The following is an 18,005-nucleotide window of genomic DNA, read 5'->3' on the forward strand; positions in this document are numbered from 1 at the left end:
CGTCAATATATTTCTCCTTTCAGCTATCAAATCTGGACGTTGTCCAACCGTATCGAACAGCACTAGGTGCGAACGCGAGTGCGAAACCGATGCTGACTGTACAGGAGAATGGAAGTGTTGCGACAATGGTTGTGGCACGTCTTGTTTGGAGCCAGCATTAGAGCAAGCAATAACAACACCGTCGCTTTTCGTAACGCCACCTGTTACACCTCAGTACGGTGGCGAACCCGTAAGAATAGAACAACCTGAACAATCGCATGTTACCGGCGAAGAGGGTAGTTACGTTACCTTGAAATGCGTAGCTACGGGTTATCCGGTTCCCATCGTAACTTGGAGGAAAGACACGACGCTGGTATGTCGTTTTTCGATCGGAGATATAAGTAGAAGAGACTCGATAATTGATCGATCGATCCATCCTTTCCACTTTCGATAGATCGGTACTACGGAGAAAAGGCGTCGTATACTGGCCGACGGGTCTCTTCAGATCATAAACTTATACACGATCGATAGAGGGATTTACATTTGTACCGCCGATAACAGCGTAGGTCCGCCAGTTAGGATAGAGTATCAAGTGGAAGTCACGGGTAAGTGAAAAACAAACCGACGAGGTGAGAACGATAATCGTTAAATATTAAATTTATTTGAAAGTTATTTGAGGAGGATAGGCATGGAATCTTTATGAAAGGGGAATGGATTGTTACTAAAAATGAAGTGAAAGGACGATTCACGCGCGTTCTAACAATAATCCTCGACGCATTAATTTTACGATTAACTGCTCGATCTTTCTTACGATATTGAACGATTCTTTTACCTTTCACCTTCTAAGCGCCCTATGACGCACGCTATTTTAATTGCACATCGTAGAACCCAACGAACGTTCCGCGGCCATCATTGGAGAAAAGAACGCAACCGTGACGGTGACAATGAATTCACCGTCCCTCCTTCGTTGTTACGCTATGGGTTGGCCGAGACCATCCGTCACCTGGTGGCGTGGCGATAACATGCTTCCACTGAGTTCGGAGAATTATGAGCAAGACACTGATTACACCCTATTAATACGCTCGGTGACCCTGACTAATCTTGGTGTTTATACTTGTCAGGCCTACAACGGCATCGACAGACCAGCTTCTTGGTCTGTCACTTTGCAAACGATAGGTCCAATCTACAATATCAAACCGGAGTATAAGAGCTACATGAAATACGTAGTCCTACCTCCAAAGAGACCGGTCACTGAAAAACCTCAGTATCCTTACAGACCCATTAGAACGCATTCACCTGATTATATCACATTTGCACCCGTTCAGCCTACAAGACCTCACATTCTTCGCGTTACGCCTATTGAAACTACGACTCTAACGACTCCCGTTATTTCTAAATTCAAAGGTGAGGCCTCCTTATTTCTCGATCTTTCTTTTTTCATTTTATCCTTTTCATTTTAGCTCCTTTGCTTTTATACACAAATTTTTTCTTTTTCACGCACTGCTCGTGTGATGCATGAAACATGTGATGCATGCGCCTAACTGTTTGCTAATCGCTTATTTAATTATTATTTAGAAGGTATTTTGTTTGATGGCCAATCACGAACGAGGTACTGTATTCTATTATTTTATACGACGCATAGCGCAATTTTCTTTCAATTCGATTACTATTATTTTTTATTCGATTTAATTCATAACTCTCATATTATCGATTGTAATAACCATATTTTTCTCGGACGCAGTACCGGTGAACGTAACCGTATCGGTAGGTCAAGCTCAATTTCCTGAAGGTAGCGACATCAGCATTGGTTGTACCATTGACGGCTATCCAATACCACGAGTACTTTGGTACAAAGACGATAATCTCATTCAAACGAACAATCGAGTGAAAATATCCGGTAAGAAAGGTCGAAGATAGGTGAAGTAATTGCATATTTTTACCTATATACATGCTTGACGAGTATCGATAACGCAATACCAATATAATTTTTTCATCGTAGAAGCAAACAGGCTTATAATCGCAGATGCGAACAAAGACGACTCGGGCCGTTATCGATGCGAGGCAACGAACGAATACACATCTGATTCTGACAGCGTAGATATAGTCGTAGCTGGTAAGACAAAAAACAAATGTGAAAACTATCACACTTTGTATATTTTATTTTGCAGAATGAGAACAGTCATAAAAGAACGGAAAGCATATTTTTTTTTTCTTCCTTACAGGCATATTTATTCATCCCAATTGTCAAGACAATAGCTTCTTCGCGAAGTGCGATCTGATCGTGATGGCGCGTTATTGCAGGCACAAGTATTACGCCAAATTCTGTTGTCGGTCTTGCACGGAGGATGGTCAATTGCCATCAAGAGGACCGCACCTTGACAACTTGAGAAGAAAAAGAATGATATTCTAAGATGATTCTCGAGATTAATATCATATTCATTCGAGACGATGGACGACGATCGTAATCTTTCTTGATATGAACATTCACTGGCGAAAGTAAGAAATGAGAAAGGTATGATTATAACACGAGCACCTTCGCGTATCGCGTACGCTATGCAAATCGGCATTAATTCACTGCCAAAGCCTTAGAACGTCTATACATAGATATATAATATATACATATATACATACATATATACATACATACATACATATATATATCTATATATGTATACAAAAAAAAAAACACACACACACAGATATATACATATATTTACTGGAAAAATGATTGGAAGAACTTAAATGGTGCGAAGATACGTGTGTACTCAAGAAAAATCATTCGTCGATCTTCTCGTCCAATCTTCAATTCTCTCTTCCGTTTCTTTCCCCATCCCCCTATTTCTCTCCCTCCCTCTCTCCTTCTATCCATCCACCCGTCTGTCCATCCTTTTCTTCCTTTCAACTTTCTCATCCATGTATATACGGTCTGACACTGAATACTAGTCCGACAGAGTTCGACGTAAGCGGATTTGATACTTCGAGTTTTGAAAAAAGGCATTCGGTGAAACCTTTGCGATTAACTATATAGTCTATAGTAGCTGTATGTATGTACGTCATAGCGTAATATCTCCTTGCAAGATTGTTTGCAAATATTCTTAGATTTTTATTTTAGGATATTACCGCGGCAACATATCCACGCGAACAGCCGTTGTAACGTTATAAAATCATTGATAATGAATTTTTCATAGTTTTCCTTATTTTATTTTAATTTTGATATAAACGACGAATACACTTGAACGTTAAAGTTTCGCTAGACGTACGTCGTGACAGAGAAAATCAAGAAGGGAAGGAACAATTTATCTGTGAAAATATAAAAATGATAACAGTGGCATGACTTCGCTGTATCAACAAAATCTTGTAGGAATCTAGTTGTATGATGCATATTACGAGCGTTATGTTGTACAATATAAATAGTTGATTATACAATATATCGTTTATAATCTATTATATTGTTATTACTTATTTGTAACGAAGACACAAATGTTGCCATAACGTGGACCGGTCGAATGAGTAAAACAAGGATGCTACATTTTTCGCATGACTTTGGAAGAGATTTTTTTCCACATTGTAAACGAATAGAATCAGAGAAGAATAGAATTACAATATGTTGCATCTTTGAACCTACCTAAGTCGTACGCGTTTGCGTATTATCTCTTAAGAAATTTAAAATAAATCAATCAATCAGTCAATCGATCAGTCACAAATGTCTCTCGCAGAGAGACGAATAACGATATTGCATTTATATTCGTTCCTTCTTGGCTATTTATTGTATTAGAAATCGCGTAATAACGATGTCATTCTCATTCCCGAGAGCATTAAAGCGCGTTAGAGTATCGACGAGCGACCACCGAAACATACCAAGAACATTTATATACGCTGTTAAACCATAAGTTAATTAAAACAAGTAATTTTAACATACTCGGAATTGACGTTTCGCACGTACGATTTTAGAAGATCGAACGATCATTAATCGATTTTCGTCGTCATTTGGTTACGGTCAAAGAAGAGTGCCTTATTAGATGTCTTTAGAGGAAGAAAAAAAAAAAAAAAAAAAAAAAAAAAAAAAAAAAAGAAAAAGAAAAAAAATAACAAAAGAGATGAAAGAAAAAGAAATGAACAAATAAAAAAAAAATGAAACAATAAGAAAAAGAGAGAATATCCAGGAAAGAGAGTATTAGGGTATATAATTTATATGCGTGTATCGTTATGTAAATATATATTATGTGGTATGTTGCAGCGACAAAACGTAGTGGATACGATATATTGCGTTACGATATATTAAACGATGAATTAAAGACGATAATTCGTTTATCATCGAATACTCTTCTCTCCATATCATTCTAGATACGACCAAAACGAGTGCGCGCATTTTTATTAATCCAAAAATTGTTAGCGAACGTTGTTAGAAGATTTTCTTATATCCAATAGAGTCGAAAGAGTTAGTTCGAACTAAAAGAGGTTGTATAATCGGTAAAATAATAATTGCAAAGAGATCAAACTTTGTCGATAAGAAAAATAATACAAAGGATAAAACGTAAATGGATAAAATAAGTATGTGAAAGGATAATGGTAAGACGTTAACGCGTACAGTTATTAGTTCGTCTTTTAACGTAAGTAATTTATGATATTATCGTGTTATTTACGTATCGTCGAGCGTGTAAAATTCATATCATACTCACTCTTTTAATAGCATTGTTACGCATAAATGTACATAACTCTTACTCTCGGATTATAAATCTTTTATATAGATCTTTGACGGACTTAATCCTCTTGTGTTTATTATTAAATCCGAAGGGAATGATCGTGATGTTACGTGTATTATTAATTTCTGCATTAGAAACAACTTATTGTGGTTACGATAATAATCTGGAACATTCCTCGCATTTATTAACCATAAGACGAATAAATATATATATACATATATATATATATATATATATATATATATATATATATATATATATATATATGTATATATATTTGATGGATCGTTATCATCATCATCATCGCATACGTAAATAAACACAAGCGCATACATGCGTATGCGCTTGCATGTATGTATTCTCATCCGAGAAACTCTCTCTCTCTGTCTCTGTCTCTCTCTCTGTCTCTCTCTCTCTCTCTCTCTCTCTCTCTCTCTCTCTCTCTCTCTCTCTCTCTCTCTCTCTCTCTCTCTCTCTCTCTGTTCGGATATAAGTAAATTTATTCTTTCTATTCTTCTTAATAAAAGAAAAAACGAAGATTATTCTCTTATTTATAATGCAATCCTGAGGCATTGGCAATAAAAAAAATCCCATCACGATCGACGCTACGGATTTCAATAAAATACAAAAAAGCTTATGGTTATTTGATAGGAAATATTTGCCAAAAAGTTAATTTTACTCGGAATACTATTGTCACGTGTAACGCTGTTTAATGATAATGATTATAAAGTGAAAGATAATTTTAGCTGATGATTAATATCCTGATTTTAAGAAAGAAAAAAAGAAGAGAAGAAAAATAATAAAGAGTAGACAACCAATGTGACTATTACAAACATTATGTGGACAATAATATAACATAATATAGTATAATATAATACAATACAATATGATACAATATAATAATAATAATAATAATAATAATAATAATAATAATAATAATAATAATAATAATAATAATAATAATAATAATAATAATAATAATAATGATAATGATAATGATGATGATAATAATAATAATAATAATAATGATAATGATAATAGTTTTTAATATCCTTAAATACACATACATTAGTTTTACGAAAATACGAATAATCTTCTTTCTTATTTTTCGAACGAGAAAAAACGAAGGCAAACACTGCCGCGCAATTGAAAGAAGCTTTAACTTTATTTTATTATTGTATATCTGTTGATACAATATAAAAGAGTATTGTATTGACAGACTGATAATTCATTGTTTCTTCGATTTTTTTCTTGCCTTCTTTTTTGCGGCATCGTGCATAAGGTTTGAATGCATTATAAATCTTTTATGATGTTCCTCTGTTACCATAGTCCTCTCTATTCTTTCAATAGCTATACGTTCGATCATGGAAAATAATTCAGAGTAAACGGCAATGCATTTTCGAAAGTCCTTTCTATCAAGACGATAAACTTCGCAAACTTCTACAGCAATCACAGACGCGACTCGTTTCTGATCAGGCGCTAAAAGTGCTATTTCTCCAAAATGAGCGCCATCATTCAGACGGCATATCTAAATTTAGTTTTAACAGGTTGACCATTAAATAGAATCATAGACGTTTTTACCTCTTGTCCAGTTGCCGTCAAAATGGCGATAGTTCCAGCGGACAAAAAAAACATACAATTCCCCAGTGTGCCGGCCCTTATAATAATGTCATTTTGCAAGTACAACTCAAATTTCAAACTTTTAACGATAGACTTTAAAACGTCCTGAGGTATATTTTTAAAGAGTTTCACATTTTCGACCAATCGTCGACAAGAATGCATAGCAATTTCATCTCGTAATCGTTCTAAAAATATCTCATTATAATCAATAGACGTAACTCGACACTTGGACTAATCTATATAAATGGTATAGCAAAAGATTACAATGGAAAAAAACGTTTCTTTAATAACCTGAAAGATTGTTTAGAATATTTTTTTCACGAAAAAAACTATTCTTAAAGCGATGATCGTAGTACTCCAAAATCCGATTTTTCATTTGCAACGACAATTGTTTTTGTCTCGCGTATGCTCCTATCTGATTAATTACTTCATTATACTTATTTTCCGCTGCTTTGCTGTTTTCCTTTATGTGTAGAAACATAACTGAGGTTAAAAAAGAATGTATAAACTGATGGATATATACGATTGAAACTCACTTATGATGTAACACTCGACGAATCTGCCCAATATCATCAGTACGGTATTTAATATGACGTGAATATCGGCTTTCGGAGGGAAGACACCGTAGCCGCTCGCTAAAAGATTTTCCAATACTATAAAAAGAGCATGCTGAAATCTAACAACCAAACTTTCTTTTTCTATCCCTATCATCCAACAGTCATCACATTCCTTGGGAAGAGAGAAAGAGAAAGAGAGAAAAAAAAATCGATTCATGCTGATCAAAGTTCGCAAGTCAATTTTAGTTACTTACCGTTAATGGAATGTTGTAAAAATGTAACGTCAATACCGGCAAGAGATAACACAGGCAGGAGAACCATATAATCAAGTAAAATCCTAACATAAGTGTAGATATCAATTGGTAATAAGAGTGTTCCATCAGGAAATATTGATAAATATAATCATTTAGGGTTGGATAGCGTGTCAGTTTTAACAAAGGTAAGATATTTATCAACGTGATCGCGTGAAAAGAATCATTCCCTGGCAATTTTCGCCAGGATAAAGTGATATGATCGTACGGCAAGGAAGAAAGTATATCCACCAGAAGATATCCCTTTGAATATTTTCTAAAATAATAATTAGATAAATAAATGCACGAACAGTGTTTACTATAAACTCATGTTAAATCGTACTTGATTATTTTCAATGGTCTCAATTCTACGCGCATATTTTTCTTATCATAATAACCGGTGATGCAAGTGACAATTATGTCCAACCAGCATATTGTATAAATAAATATATTAACTTTGTCCAAACGTAGTACCTCATAGTCCATAATAACAAATGATATCATAAAAGGTATTGTAAAAAAGGCTATTCCATAAATGACTATCATTAAAGTTTCCCATAAAAATCTAAAATAAAAAACATTCGCAGATGTGAGTCGAGCCAAAAAGGTGGATTAATTTTTCTAGAAAGTCTAAAAAGTTTTACTTGGCATAACTAAATGGATGTATGATCCAACGATATTTAAGACGAATGTATTTTTTTCTTTCAGCATTTACTGCCGACGTATTGTCCATGTATTGCATACATTTTGGTGTGCGTCTATCGATATTTAACCATTGGGACCATTGCTTGCATTCCCACCAATTGGCGATTTTTCCCCAATCGTTCAATGACCTTAGCAATTCGCAAACGTGAACTTGCCCTTCTTGGACGTCGGACATCGTTAAATGTTTAAGGTTTCTTTATTCTATCGCAAAGGAATATCACTAAGAAAAGGAGATTACACGTTTCAAGGATTATTATGTTCAAGGAGGTTATCGAAAACATCAGAAGTATTTCGATCTATCGACTTTCAATTGATTAAAAAACGTAAATTCGTATACAGCGTGTCTTGTGTAAAACGACCAATCTCATGAGATTACGTCAGGTATCATTATTTATTGTTACATGTTGAACCATATTTAAAAAATATACGCATATACGTAGCACTCTACGTGGACGTTTAAAACTGCCGTGAAGCGCGTCGAGTGATCATTATAGAATTATTAACGAAACGGCGACATCATTATAAATTTTCTTTATACTTTCAGGCATTCATTTTATTAACAATACTTTTACCGACTTAACTTTGCACCGACTGGTCGCGTTATATCCGTTGTGTAGATCGATGGCCATTAATAGTACAACAAAAGGATCTCAGCTCCTTTTCTAGAAAAAAATTCGTTTTCCATTTTCAACTTTCCATACTTTTTTTTACTCATCCTATAAGATAAATAAAACTGCACGGAGCATGCTTGTTTAATTTTAAAGAAATCCTTTATAACGATATGTTATTTCTAACAAATTGTTTATAACAAATTATTTTAATCACAACGCAAAAATGATAGTTATCAATATTTGCCTTACGAAGGAGGGAATAAAAATATTATTTATCAAAATTATTAATTATAAATTGTTTATGCAAATTGTTGTGATTGAAAAACTGTTTTCCTAAAAAAAAAAAATGGTCATTACAAGCGCGAAAAAAGAAATAGAAAGAGATCCGCTTCGAAAAATTTTTTATGAAAATTGTTTTATAACAAATGGCTTTTTGTTAATAGCAAATCGCTTCAACCGCATCGTTAAATCATCGTTATCCTATGTTACAAAGGAAATAGTGAAAAAGAAAAAAAAGATCTGTTCTGCGAAATTATTTATGTAATAAATTATTTATATAACAAATTTTTCATGCAAATTGTTAATGAAAAATTGCTTCAAACGAAGTATCGTTCAATGATCATTATCACGATGTAGCAAAAGAAAGAGACAAAAAAATTGTTTATAAAAATTGTTAGTAACAAATTGTTTATAAGGAATTGTTCGTAATAACAATATGACGAGAAAATAGTGTATAAAAAAAAATTGCCCTTTAAAACGGTATTCGTTTGATGTCTCTACGACCTTAGTCTTAGATAGTTCCAAAAGATATTCCCCATTTAAAAGGTGCTTACGCCGATTCATCATTGATCTATATAATTTTGGTCTAAAATGGGCATGTCGGCCCAGTGACCTAAATAAATTCTTGAAATTTACGCGCGATATTACAAGAGTCAGCTGTCAACATAAACGGCCTTTTACTACTACCTCTACATCGTGCACGTTAGTTAATGAATTATGAATGGGGGGGGGGAATCTTTCGAAAGCGATATCTCGGCAATGAATAGTCGTAAAAACTCAAAACCAAGACCATTTTACAGGGGAAAAGTATTCTTTTCCTATCCACGTCCTCTATTAATATCGCTATAATACGATCGATTTCATTAATATGTTATACAAACACGTATACGCGCGCATAGCATAAGTATATTCATAAGTGCATGCCTCCACGAATCTTCGTAATCTAAAAATATATCTAAAGAGATATTTTTTAAACGTTAACCGTTCTATAACGTATATGTGATAGATCATGTCAGAACGATATAAACTCTAATAATTGTTTACGTAGACGTTTTAGACAACGTACGTAGCTTACGTTGCTACGAACAGTTAAAAAGTATTCTATAGAGAATGGAGATCCCTCGCATGCTATTAACAGCCACCAATTTTTAACTTTATTTTCCTTTCGATTTAACAATTTCGTATCGTTCTTCAGTCTTACTGTAATACTTAAATTTATTATAGTGTTTAATTACAAATCACATAGAAAAAATACGATCTCCGGTCCGGTAATGTACACGTAACATTCATTAAATAGAATCGTACACGTGAAACAGATCTCTATTATCATTGAACGTTAATAGACGTCGAATATTACATTACCAACACGTTACTCATTAGTTCACTCAAGAAAGTTCACGAAGTAAGCCGAATCTGGCGCTTCTCTGTATAACTATACAACGATATTTATTTTTTAAATAGGGCGCATAAAGGATTTCCTTTATCTAACGAGTCTTACGATTCCTTTATTTCGGATCACCCTCTCCCGTGATTATCGTTGAATATATCTGTCCTTTGGCAGTGTTCTATACTCGTTGCTTATTTTATTAGTTGTTTATTTTTCTCTCGTCGATTCTTCCTTCGCTTTCAAACATCGATACCGAGGAGTTCCCTGCTGTCGGCCTTGGAAAGTCGACGACGTAGACTACGACGACGGAACTCCTTCCATCAGACGGATGCGCGCTTAACGCGAAAGCTCGCCGTGGTTGAAGGTGGCCTGTAACCTTGATATCCCGTAGAATCCAACAATTCGGAATTGGCCGGTCCAAGACACGTGCAGGAGCAAACGCTAACGCAGTCGTCCGTATCGTGAACTATTGGCACGTGACTGGACAAAAGTTTCCCGTTCACAGCAACTACCTCGTCGTCCAAGTTCAAAACGTGATCGGACGCCAATTGAAATTCGTTGTCTTCGCGACGGGTATCGCCGGTATTCCTGAATAAAGAGAGAAAAAAAAGAGAGAGAGAGATTTGCTTTTTTTCTCTTGAAATGATAAACGATCAATTATTTTTTACATTGTCATGAAACGAAGAACGAGGAGATTTATGCTGGCGGCAACCACTGCCAGACCGAATAATATGAAGACGAGACTTAAGGCAACGTATCCTGGCTTGTTTGAAAGTGCTTGATCGTTCTGAAAAACAAAAAGAAAGGAGAAACGTTTTGCCTGTTTGTTTACGCTTGGAAGATTTATCATTTAAAGGATTTCTCGGAAGTAATCTACCTGCAGAGCAACGTAATCCCCAAAACCTATGGTGGTTAACGTCACGAAACAATAATAGAAGCTATCGAAGTAGCTCCAACCCTCATAACGTGAAAATACTGCAGCGCCGGTGGTAATAATTATACTGGATAACAATCCGGTCGCCAGCATTAGATTCATCTCCGTGGCGTCGACCTTTTGACATCTCATGTAAATCTTTGCTCGTTTGATAACGACGGAGGCAAATTTATTGAGACGTTCGCCGATGCTCTGAAACATTACCAGGCCAAGAGGAATGCCCACCATAGCGTACGCCATGCAAAAGGCCTTGCCGCCTATAGTGACGGGAGTGGAGTGTCCATAGCCTTGAAAAGTAAATCAACCGAATAATCGATATACAAATATAGGCATAAGCACACACACGCACATACACACACACACACACACACACACACACACACACATATATATATATATATATGCCAAATGCGACCAAACGATGAATAAAGACATATAATCATATTGTTTACCAATCATAGCGAGAACAACCGTAGCAAAGTAGAAGGCACCAGCGAATTTCCATTGAGGACCCGCTTTGTGAGGCTTATTTTCGATTATTACAATCTCCACCATACGATAATCCTCCTCGGTGATGTTATACTTTCTCATCATGTTACGACGTATATCTAAGACGATGATTTCACGTGTCAAATCGTGTGCCCGTGATAAATCAAGAAAAAAATGTTAAACGTTAAATCGTTCACCTACCCGATAGAAATTCTCGGCGTTTTCTTTCAGTATCCGATTCTAATGCGTCAAACACCGCAGCACCGATCAAAAGGTAAATAAATGTACACACTACCAGCGACAGAGTCCTCACGTTCTGTCTCTTCATCTTTATTAATCGATCGACGAAACGATGGCGACGATCCGGAAATATGATAAATCTTGGAGTATCTTTAAAAAGAATAACTCTTTCGGTTTATCTGGATATTTCTAATCACTCACCAAGGGAACGCATATTGCCTATTGAAAAGCACTCGACGTTCGATCATCACACCTCATTGGGAAGAATAAGAGGAACTATACGATCACTAGTTGCCATTTCGGCAATTATTCTTTCAGCACAATTCTATTTATTTGGCATATTTGAAAAGTCGAAACTCGTGTGCGTGCACTCGTACGCGAACGCACAAGCCACAATGTGTTTCCCAGCCGGACGAAACTCATGAAGTATTGATCGGACCCAAGCGCAAGTATATAGATACCTTACTCCATAGAAACGCGAAACATCTAGTGATCTCTCCAAAGATATAGGTAGCCAGTGGTAACGGTTTGCACTGTAAAGGCGACTGCCCCGCAGTAGTCAACGTCGGTCAAAAATCAGCCACTAGATTACAAGATAACTATATGGAAGATAATTTAGAGGACTGACATGAATTCCTTACCGACGATCAATTACCTTATTTTATCGCTCCAAAATTAAACCGATTAAACTATTAATCGATATATAATCATATTTTATCGTAGACATTCGTTTGGTGCACCAATTGTACAAATTTTAATTGATCCGATCTGTACTTGTGTATATATATATATATATTACAGGATCGAGGATTCGCTTATCTTTCAAGATTAACAAACTTCATTAAAATACAAAATAGAATAGATTTACAATTAATAACGACGAAGTATTACTCGTCAAAAATATTATCAATATCGTTACTTCGGAGGATAAATTTGAAACGTTTAACGAAGAGCGCGAACGGTGACACTTTTAGATCGTTCGCTAGATGACGCCAGAGGTACTACAAAAGTTACACATTTTAATAATTTAACTTTTAATTTATCAAACAGTCCAACTTTCAGCACTAAAAATAAATTATTATTTACCTATATATATACAAAGTTAAATGAGATTTTATTTAATTAATAATAAGAATTTTTCATAAATCAAATTATACAGTTGCAAATTATTATTATTATTTCATATTACATGAACATTTTATACTGTAAATTTACATAAATAATAAGTTTAACAGTTATCTCCAAGTATTATATCTTCAATGTTGCTCTTATTATTATTGTCAAGTAAAGTAAGTAAGGAAAAATAAAGTAAAATTTATCATATTTTCCAGGAATCAAAGCCTTTTTCAAGGTTCGTATTTGTAATAAAATAAATGTAACGTCGCAAAGGAGAAGATTATTCCTTGGAAAAATGTCAAAGCGAATCGATCGACCATCCATAAAATCCATACTACGACAGAAAAGATTTTTTTCTTTCTTTTTACCACGAACGCGTTAAAAAAAAAAGAAAAAAAATCAAAGCGAGTCGTTGGAAAAGTAAACGTGGCCGGATTCTTTTACTCGAACGACGATCGAAGAACGATAAATCTGCGATTTGGTGACCCGGAGAAAAGCGAGATCGTCGAAAGTTCGTCCTCGAAAACACCAGGGATTATAGTAAATGTACGGCAGCTCGTTAGCATCCAGAAAGAGGGAGAGAAAGAGAGATAGAGAAAGAGAAAGAATTTTAAATTGAAAACTTTGCTCAGAAGCTATGCCAACTACGAATTCGTTGGTATAACAAAGGAAAGAAAATATACGTCAAAGCATAATGGACGAAAAGAGAAAAGGTACGTAAAATGGTGAAACACGTTAAATGAATCCCTTACTTTCATCGATGGTGCTGCAATTGTCACTGTGCGGACCCTCGGCCACGTTTGCGAGAAAGCATCGACGTACAAGAACTAATTTGGCAATTTTTAAATATCACGAAACATAACCAAGGTGATATGAAACAATAGTATTATATGAACGATCATTTAAAAATGCAACTTAGCAGAGTATGCAAGCAAAATCTACGATATACAATATGTATGTATGGTACCATTCGAGAGTGTTTCAATATCACGTGCTAGCTCGGAATCCGGAGCAAGCACTCTGGAGGAATCTGACAGAAGCGATGGATGCCGCGAGCAGCAATTCCTTCGTGGAAAGCATTGGTAGATCCTAGGAGAGCTTTATTGAACAAAAACGATTCATCCTTAACAATTACATCAAGGCTGGTATCGAGGAAGGTTTCGTAATTTTCGTTTACTCGATCGTTAAGCTAATTTAGATCAATTCTTCTCGTATTGGTCGAATCGATCGTAAACGACAGGTAAACGATAAGCAAAAATGTATATCCGCAAGGCACTCTAGTCCGGCGTGAAATCGGGATACCTGATCCCTGCAAACTCTCAGGAGCAAGTATTCAAAGTGTCTCCCAAAGTTGGTAAATTCGAGAAGAGTCGGCACGGAATTACAAAAGAGACGACTGTAAGCTCGTAAGTTCCGATAATGACGGCCTTGAAACGATTTAACGAAGGACCCGAAAGAACTCGTTCTCGCGAAATCTCAAAAGATCTAAAAGTAAGAAAATCATTAGGGATCCCTCTAAAAATGACAAAGAAAAACCGAACCGTTGGCCAAAGAAGGAAATCAGATTTGTGCCTGAACTCGATTCTAAGATCGTACGTATACTCTGCCTCGACATTTTCTTTCACTTCGATAATTTCACTTTCCCGTTTAAGAACGAGAAAAATCGAGAAACGAACTGATCGATCGAATAATCGACTCTGGATTAGAGTCCTCGAAAGAATATCGGACAAATTAGAAATCATTCTCGAAAGGAAACGTTCAAAACGATCTTAATGATAGAAATTGTTCGAAAAAGTTTCAGTATAAACTAAAGGAGTCTCGTAGCGAATTCATCGGGTGTCCGATCACGAAGCAACGAATCTTCTTAATAGATCGAGGAAACGAGTCGAGAAACAAAGCCGAGGAAGGAGAAAAGAGAGGAAATAACGAGGATCAGATGGACGGTTCCGTTTTAAAGAGAACCAAGGGATAAACGTTTCAAAGGGATATAATAAAGCAAGTCGCAACAGATTGCCGACGCAAAGTGAACATTTTCTAAATATATTTATATTTATATATATATCTTTAAAAAAACTTTTGACATTTTTCGTGTCGCGACACTTTCGACGTTTCTATAAAAACAAATGAAATAGAGGCTGAGGCAAATAAAGACAAGACGGACGAGATAGCTTCGGTATGGTTACCTGCCATCGACGATTGCATCGCTCTCGCGTCGCTTTTCATTATCATAACGTTTACATACGTTCGTACGGAAGTTGGCAATTTATTTCGAGTTATTTTTTCGTACTTCGAATGTCAAGAGAGAAAAAAGAAAGGAAAAAAAAAAAAGAAAAGAAAAATATGACAAGTCAGTCAACTTATCGCGGCTAGATCGGTCCTACATATTTCTCATTTCATTTTCTTCCGAACGTTCAAAAATTCCTTGTCAAACAAAATTACACTTCGCGATCACGTTTGAGCCTTGTAACGAATAAATCCAAAAAATTGAAAAAAAATATCAAAGCACGGACACGAATTTTTTCCTTCTGCTCGTCGAACCTCTCGTACGGAATTTACAAGCGAGTACAGATTTTTTAAGCGCTAATAAGATACGACAAAACTGACGAGATAAACCAATTACCTATGTATACGCATTTTCTGTATAACGATATGGCATACCAGTGACCCATATTTCAGGTAATAATTTATTCCTTAAGGTCAATAATCAGTGGCATCGATTCTTCTATATTACGTTCATTACTCTCGTCGACACACTCGCGCTTTAAGTCTAAAAAAACACAGACACACACATACACACACACACTCATACATATGCACAAAAAGAAGAAATTAACCTCGTCATTAAATTAACACAAAAAAAGACTCCACATTTCGTAATATTTCTCGAACGAATATTTCTATTTTAAAGTTTTGCAGTAGCAGCAGCAGCAGCAACTTAAAAGAATTTTAAGCAAAAAATAAAGCGCTTCAAAAAACAATTTGGTCGCTAAAAAGCTTGGCGTAGGTAAAAAGAAATAAAAAGAAGAGAAAAAAAAAGTCAAAAGGGAGAAATAAAAAGGTGTAACCAAGAGAAACGAGCGTCTCAGTCCGAAGGAAAAAAAGGAAGAGCAACCGAGGAAAAGAACGAAAGAGGCAGAAGCGATCGCGTAGACTATCGTCAGGTGTTGCGTTTATTAACGAAGGATGGTATACGGAAGTAATAGAAAGAGCAGCAATGATCGTTCCAAGTTACACGCCGTCAGACAACGTCGTCGTAGCTCGAAGAATCATGCTGGCTTGTCGTCCTGTGTACATGGATGCGTGGGTAGCGAAGGTGAGCTTTCTTACATGGACGATGTCCATGTTCTTGCACGAACATCGATCGGATGGTAATTAATTCTCGTCGACAGCGAATGGCCGCTTAAGAAAACAATGAGAAACGAGGAGAACACGACGACGGTGACTCGTTCCTTTTCGCATCTCCCTCTTTTCAATTTCTTTTATACTTTTTTTCTCTCTTTGTCTTTCTAACTAAACGAACTTTCCAATCGTTGCCATAAATAAACCTTTAAGTTAATGATTTTAAAAGCTTTACTCTTCGGAAGCCAAGATATCAAATATCTTTTACGTATATACGTAACATTAACGCGAACCTGTTGTCAAACTCTCAGGTTTACAAAAAATAAGGGATCACATAATGAAGGCCCTTGACTTTGGCATCGAGTCCGGATATCTCGTACCAACGGACGCAACCTGTAAGATGCTGCGCGTATCCTCCGATTTATTAGAAAAACGGCAAAGACGAAGAATTGAGAAAACGAACGAGACGACGACGATGAAATACAGGAGGAAAGGATCCGAGGATTCTTGGAATTTGCGTGAAAAAGAAAATAAGGAAATCGAACCGGTGGACTCATCGACGAAGAAATTTGAAGAATGTTCGGTACAAGAAGCGAGGCGCAAACGAAAAAATTGTAGAAGAAATTGTAGATCTCGAAGTCGATCGGAAGGAAATCGATGCAGATCTCGTAGACGTAGCAGAAGACGTGGAAGGTGAAAATCGTTTTCTTGTAGTATGAATTTTCTACTTTTTTTGTTTTCTTCTCTTGCCAATCGCAAGTTATAACCAATAACAAAGTAGTAATGGTCAACGAGATCAAATCAATGTTTCGCATGTATGTGCAGTTCAGAGAATCCTGAGAAGTTGGGAGAAGACGAGGACGATTACGAGCCAGACAAAAACTCCGGAAAAAAGAACGCTCGTAACGAGCGTGCGAATAGCGGTTCAAGAAGTTCACGCTCGAAAACGCAGGAAATCGACAGAACTGACGCCGAAAGATCCGATGACATCTCGGACATTTCTCTCGACGAGTACGAAACCGACGAGGAGGGGGATAAAAAAAAGAGCAACACTACCAAATCTTAATTTAAATCGATGTGCGATAGCCGCGAATCACTTTCAAATTTCTAAGTATCGTCCATTTCTCCGAGTGTTATTATTCTCCGTATGACCAATACATCTGTACAATCTTTAATCGTTAATCGAACTAATAGCATTGTTTTCGACATAATCATATAGACACTATGTGGCCACGAAAATTTCTTTCCACGCATCATAATTACACTAATTACACGTGCCATGCACCCATTCTCTCGTGGCATGACGCGTGACACGAGCTAGAGGTAGAGAGATAGAGAGAGAAAGAGAGAGAGAGTGTGTGTGTGTGTGTGTGTGTACGTACCACTGTGACCTTCCCTTCCTTCGATTCCCACAACTTACAATTGCTTGACCTTGAAACAGAGAGCGAGCAAAGGAGAAAGAGGGGAAGCATCGATACCAGTGGACAGAATCCACGATTTACGATCGAGATTCTTCTCCGGATTCTTTCGAGTCACTCTCCTTTCCTTGAACTTCACTCTTTGACCCTTTCCATCTCACGATAGCGCACTCTACACGCTTTCATCCGCATATCCTGCAGACCTCTCTCTCTCTCTCTCTCTCTCTCTCTCTCTCTCTCTCACTCTCTCTTTCTCCCCCTCCCACCCTCACGCAGCAGCAGCAGCAGCAGCAGCAGCAGGAGGAGGGTAAAAGCGGATCGATCGAAGACCGGCTCGC

General features: G+C 36.4%; 4 protein-coding genes across 13 annotated transcripts in view; 2 read left to right on the top strand and 2 right to left on the bottom strand.

Annotated features, from left to right (window-relative positions):
* The window catches only part of LOC124954959 (papilin), a 53,555-nt gene extending 49,074 nt beyond the window's left edge, over positions 1-4,481 (top strand). For 7 of the 8 annotated variants that reach the window (XM_047508665.1, XM_047508661.1, XM_047508660.1 and 4 more), the window contains 6 exons: positions 24-352; positions 434-584; positions 865-1,383; positions 1,721-1,876; positions 1,979-2,092; positions 2,202-4,481. In XM_047508665.1, coding sequence (XP_047364621.1) covers positions 24-352; positions 434-584; positions 865-1,383; positions 1,721-1,876; positions 1,979-2,092; positions 2,202-2,389 — 1,457 coding nt within the window. In that variant the 3' untranslated portion in view covers positions 2,390-4,481. The remainder of the gene's footprint in view (positions 1-23; positions 353-433; positions 585-864; positions 1,384-1,720; positions 1,877-1,978; positions 2,093-2,201) is intronic. The other variant, XM_047508667.1, reaches the window with a different exon arrangement.
* Positions 4,482-5,648: 1,167 nt separating this feature from the next.
* Positions 5,649-8,029, bottom strand: LOC124954963 (potassium/sodium hyperpolarization-activated cyclic nucleotide-gated channel 1-like). 2 transcript variants are annotated; one of them, XM_047508673.1, is made up of 7 exons: positions 7,794-8,029; positions 7,493-7,714; positions 7,114-7,426; positions 6,839-7,031; positions 6,594-6,785; positions 6,264-6,487; positions 5,649-6,210 (listed from the first exon to the last, which is right to left on the bottom strand). In XM_047508673.1, the coding sequence occupies exons 1-7, from the start codon at positions 8,027-8,029 to the stop codon at positions 5,911-5,913; spliced, it is 1,680 nt and encodes a 559-aa protein (XP_047364629.1). In that variant the 3' UTR covers positions 5,649-5,910. The 2 variants fall into 2 exon arrangements, 1 of the variants encoding a protein (XP_047364629.1); XR_007102721.1 differs by lacking the exons at positions 5,649-6,210; positions 7,114-7,426; positions 7,493-7,714; positions 7,794-8,029 and having other exon boundaries at positions 6,370-6,765; positions 6,839-7,112.
* Positions 8,030-8,197: 168 nt separating this feature from the next.
* On the bottom strand, positions 8,198-12,222 carry LOC124954961 (two pore potassium channel protein sup-9). 2 transcript variants are annotated; one of them, XM_047508671.1, is made up of 6 exons: positions 11,996-12,222; positions 11,756-11,794; positions 11,518-11,673; positions 11,009-11,352; positions 10,800-10,918; positions 8,198-10,719 (listed from the first exon to the last, which is right to left on the bottom strand). In XM_047508671.1, the coding sequence occupies exons 1-6, from the start codon at positions 12,006-12,008 to the stop codon at positions 10,452-10,454; spliced, it is 939 nt and encodes a 312-aa protein (XP_047364627.1). In that variant the 5' UTR covers positions 12,009-12,222; the 3' UTR covers positions 8,198-10,451. The 2 variants fall into 2 exon arrangements, with proteins under 2 accessions (XP_047364627.1, XP_047364625.1); XM_047508669.1 differs by having other exon boundaries at positions 11,756-12,222.
* A 1,116-nt stretch (positions 12,223-13,338) lies between these two features.
* LOC124954692 (serine/arginine-rich splicing factor 4-like) lies at positions 13,339-17,919 on the top strand. Its single transcript, XM_047507968.1, has 4 exons — positions 13,339-15,586; positions 15,819-16,223; positions 16,561-16,942; positions 17,075-17,919. The coding sequence occupies exons 2-4, from the start codon at positions 16,094-16,096 to the stop codon at positions 17,313-17,315; spliced, it is 753 nt and encodes a 250-aa protein (XP_047363924.1). The 5' UTR covers positions 13,339-15,586; positions 15,819-16,093; the 3' UTR covers positions 17,316-17,919.
* Positions 17,920-18,005: the final 86 nt, after the last annotated feature.

This window comes from Vespa velutina, chromosome 16 (assembly GCF_912470025.1).
Source record: "Vespa velutina chromosome 16, iVesVel2.1, whole genome shotgun sequence".
Classification (NCBI taxonomy): Eukaryota; Metazoa; Arthropoda; class Insecta; order Hymenoptera; family Vespidae; genus Vespa; species Vespa velutina.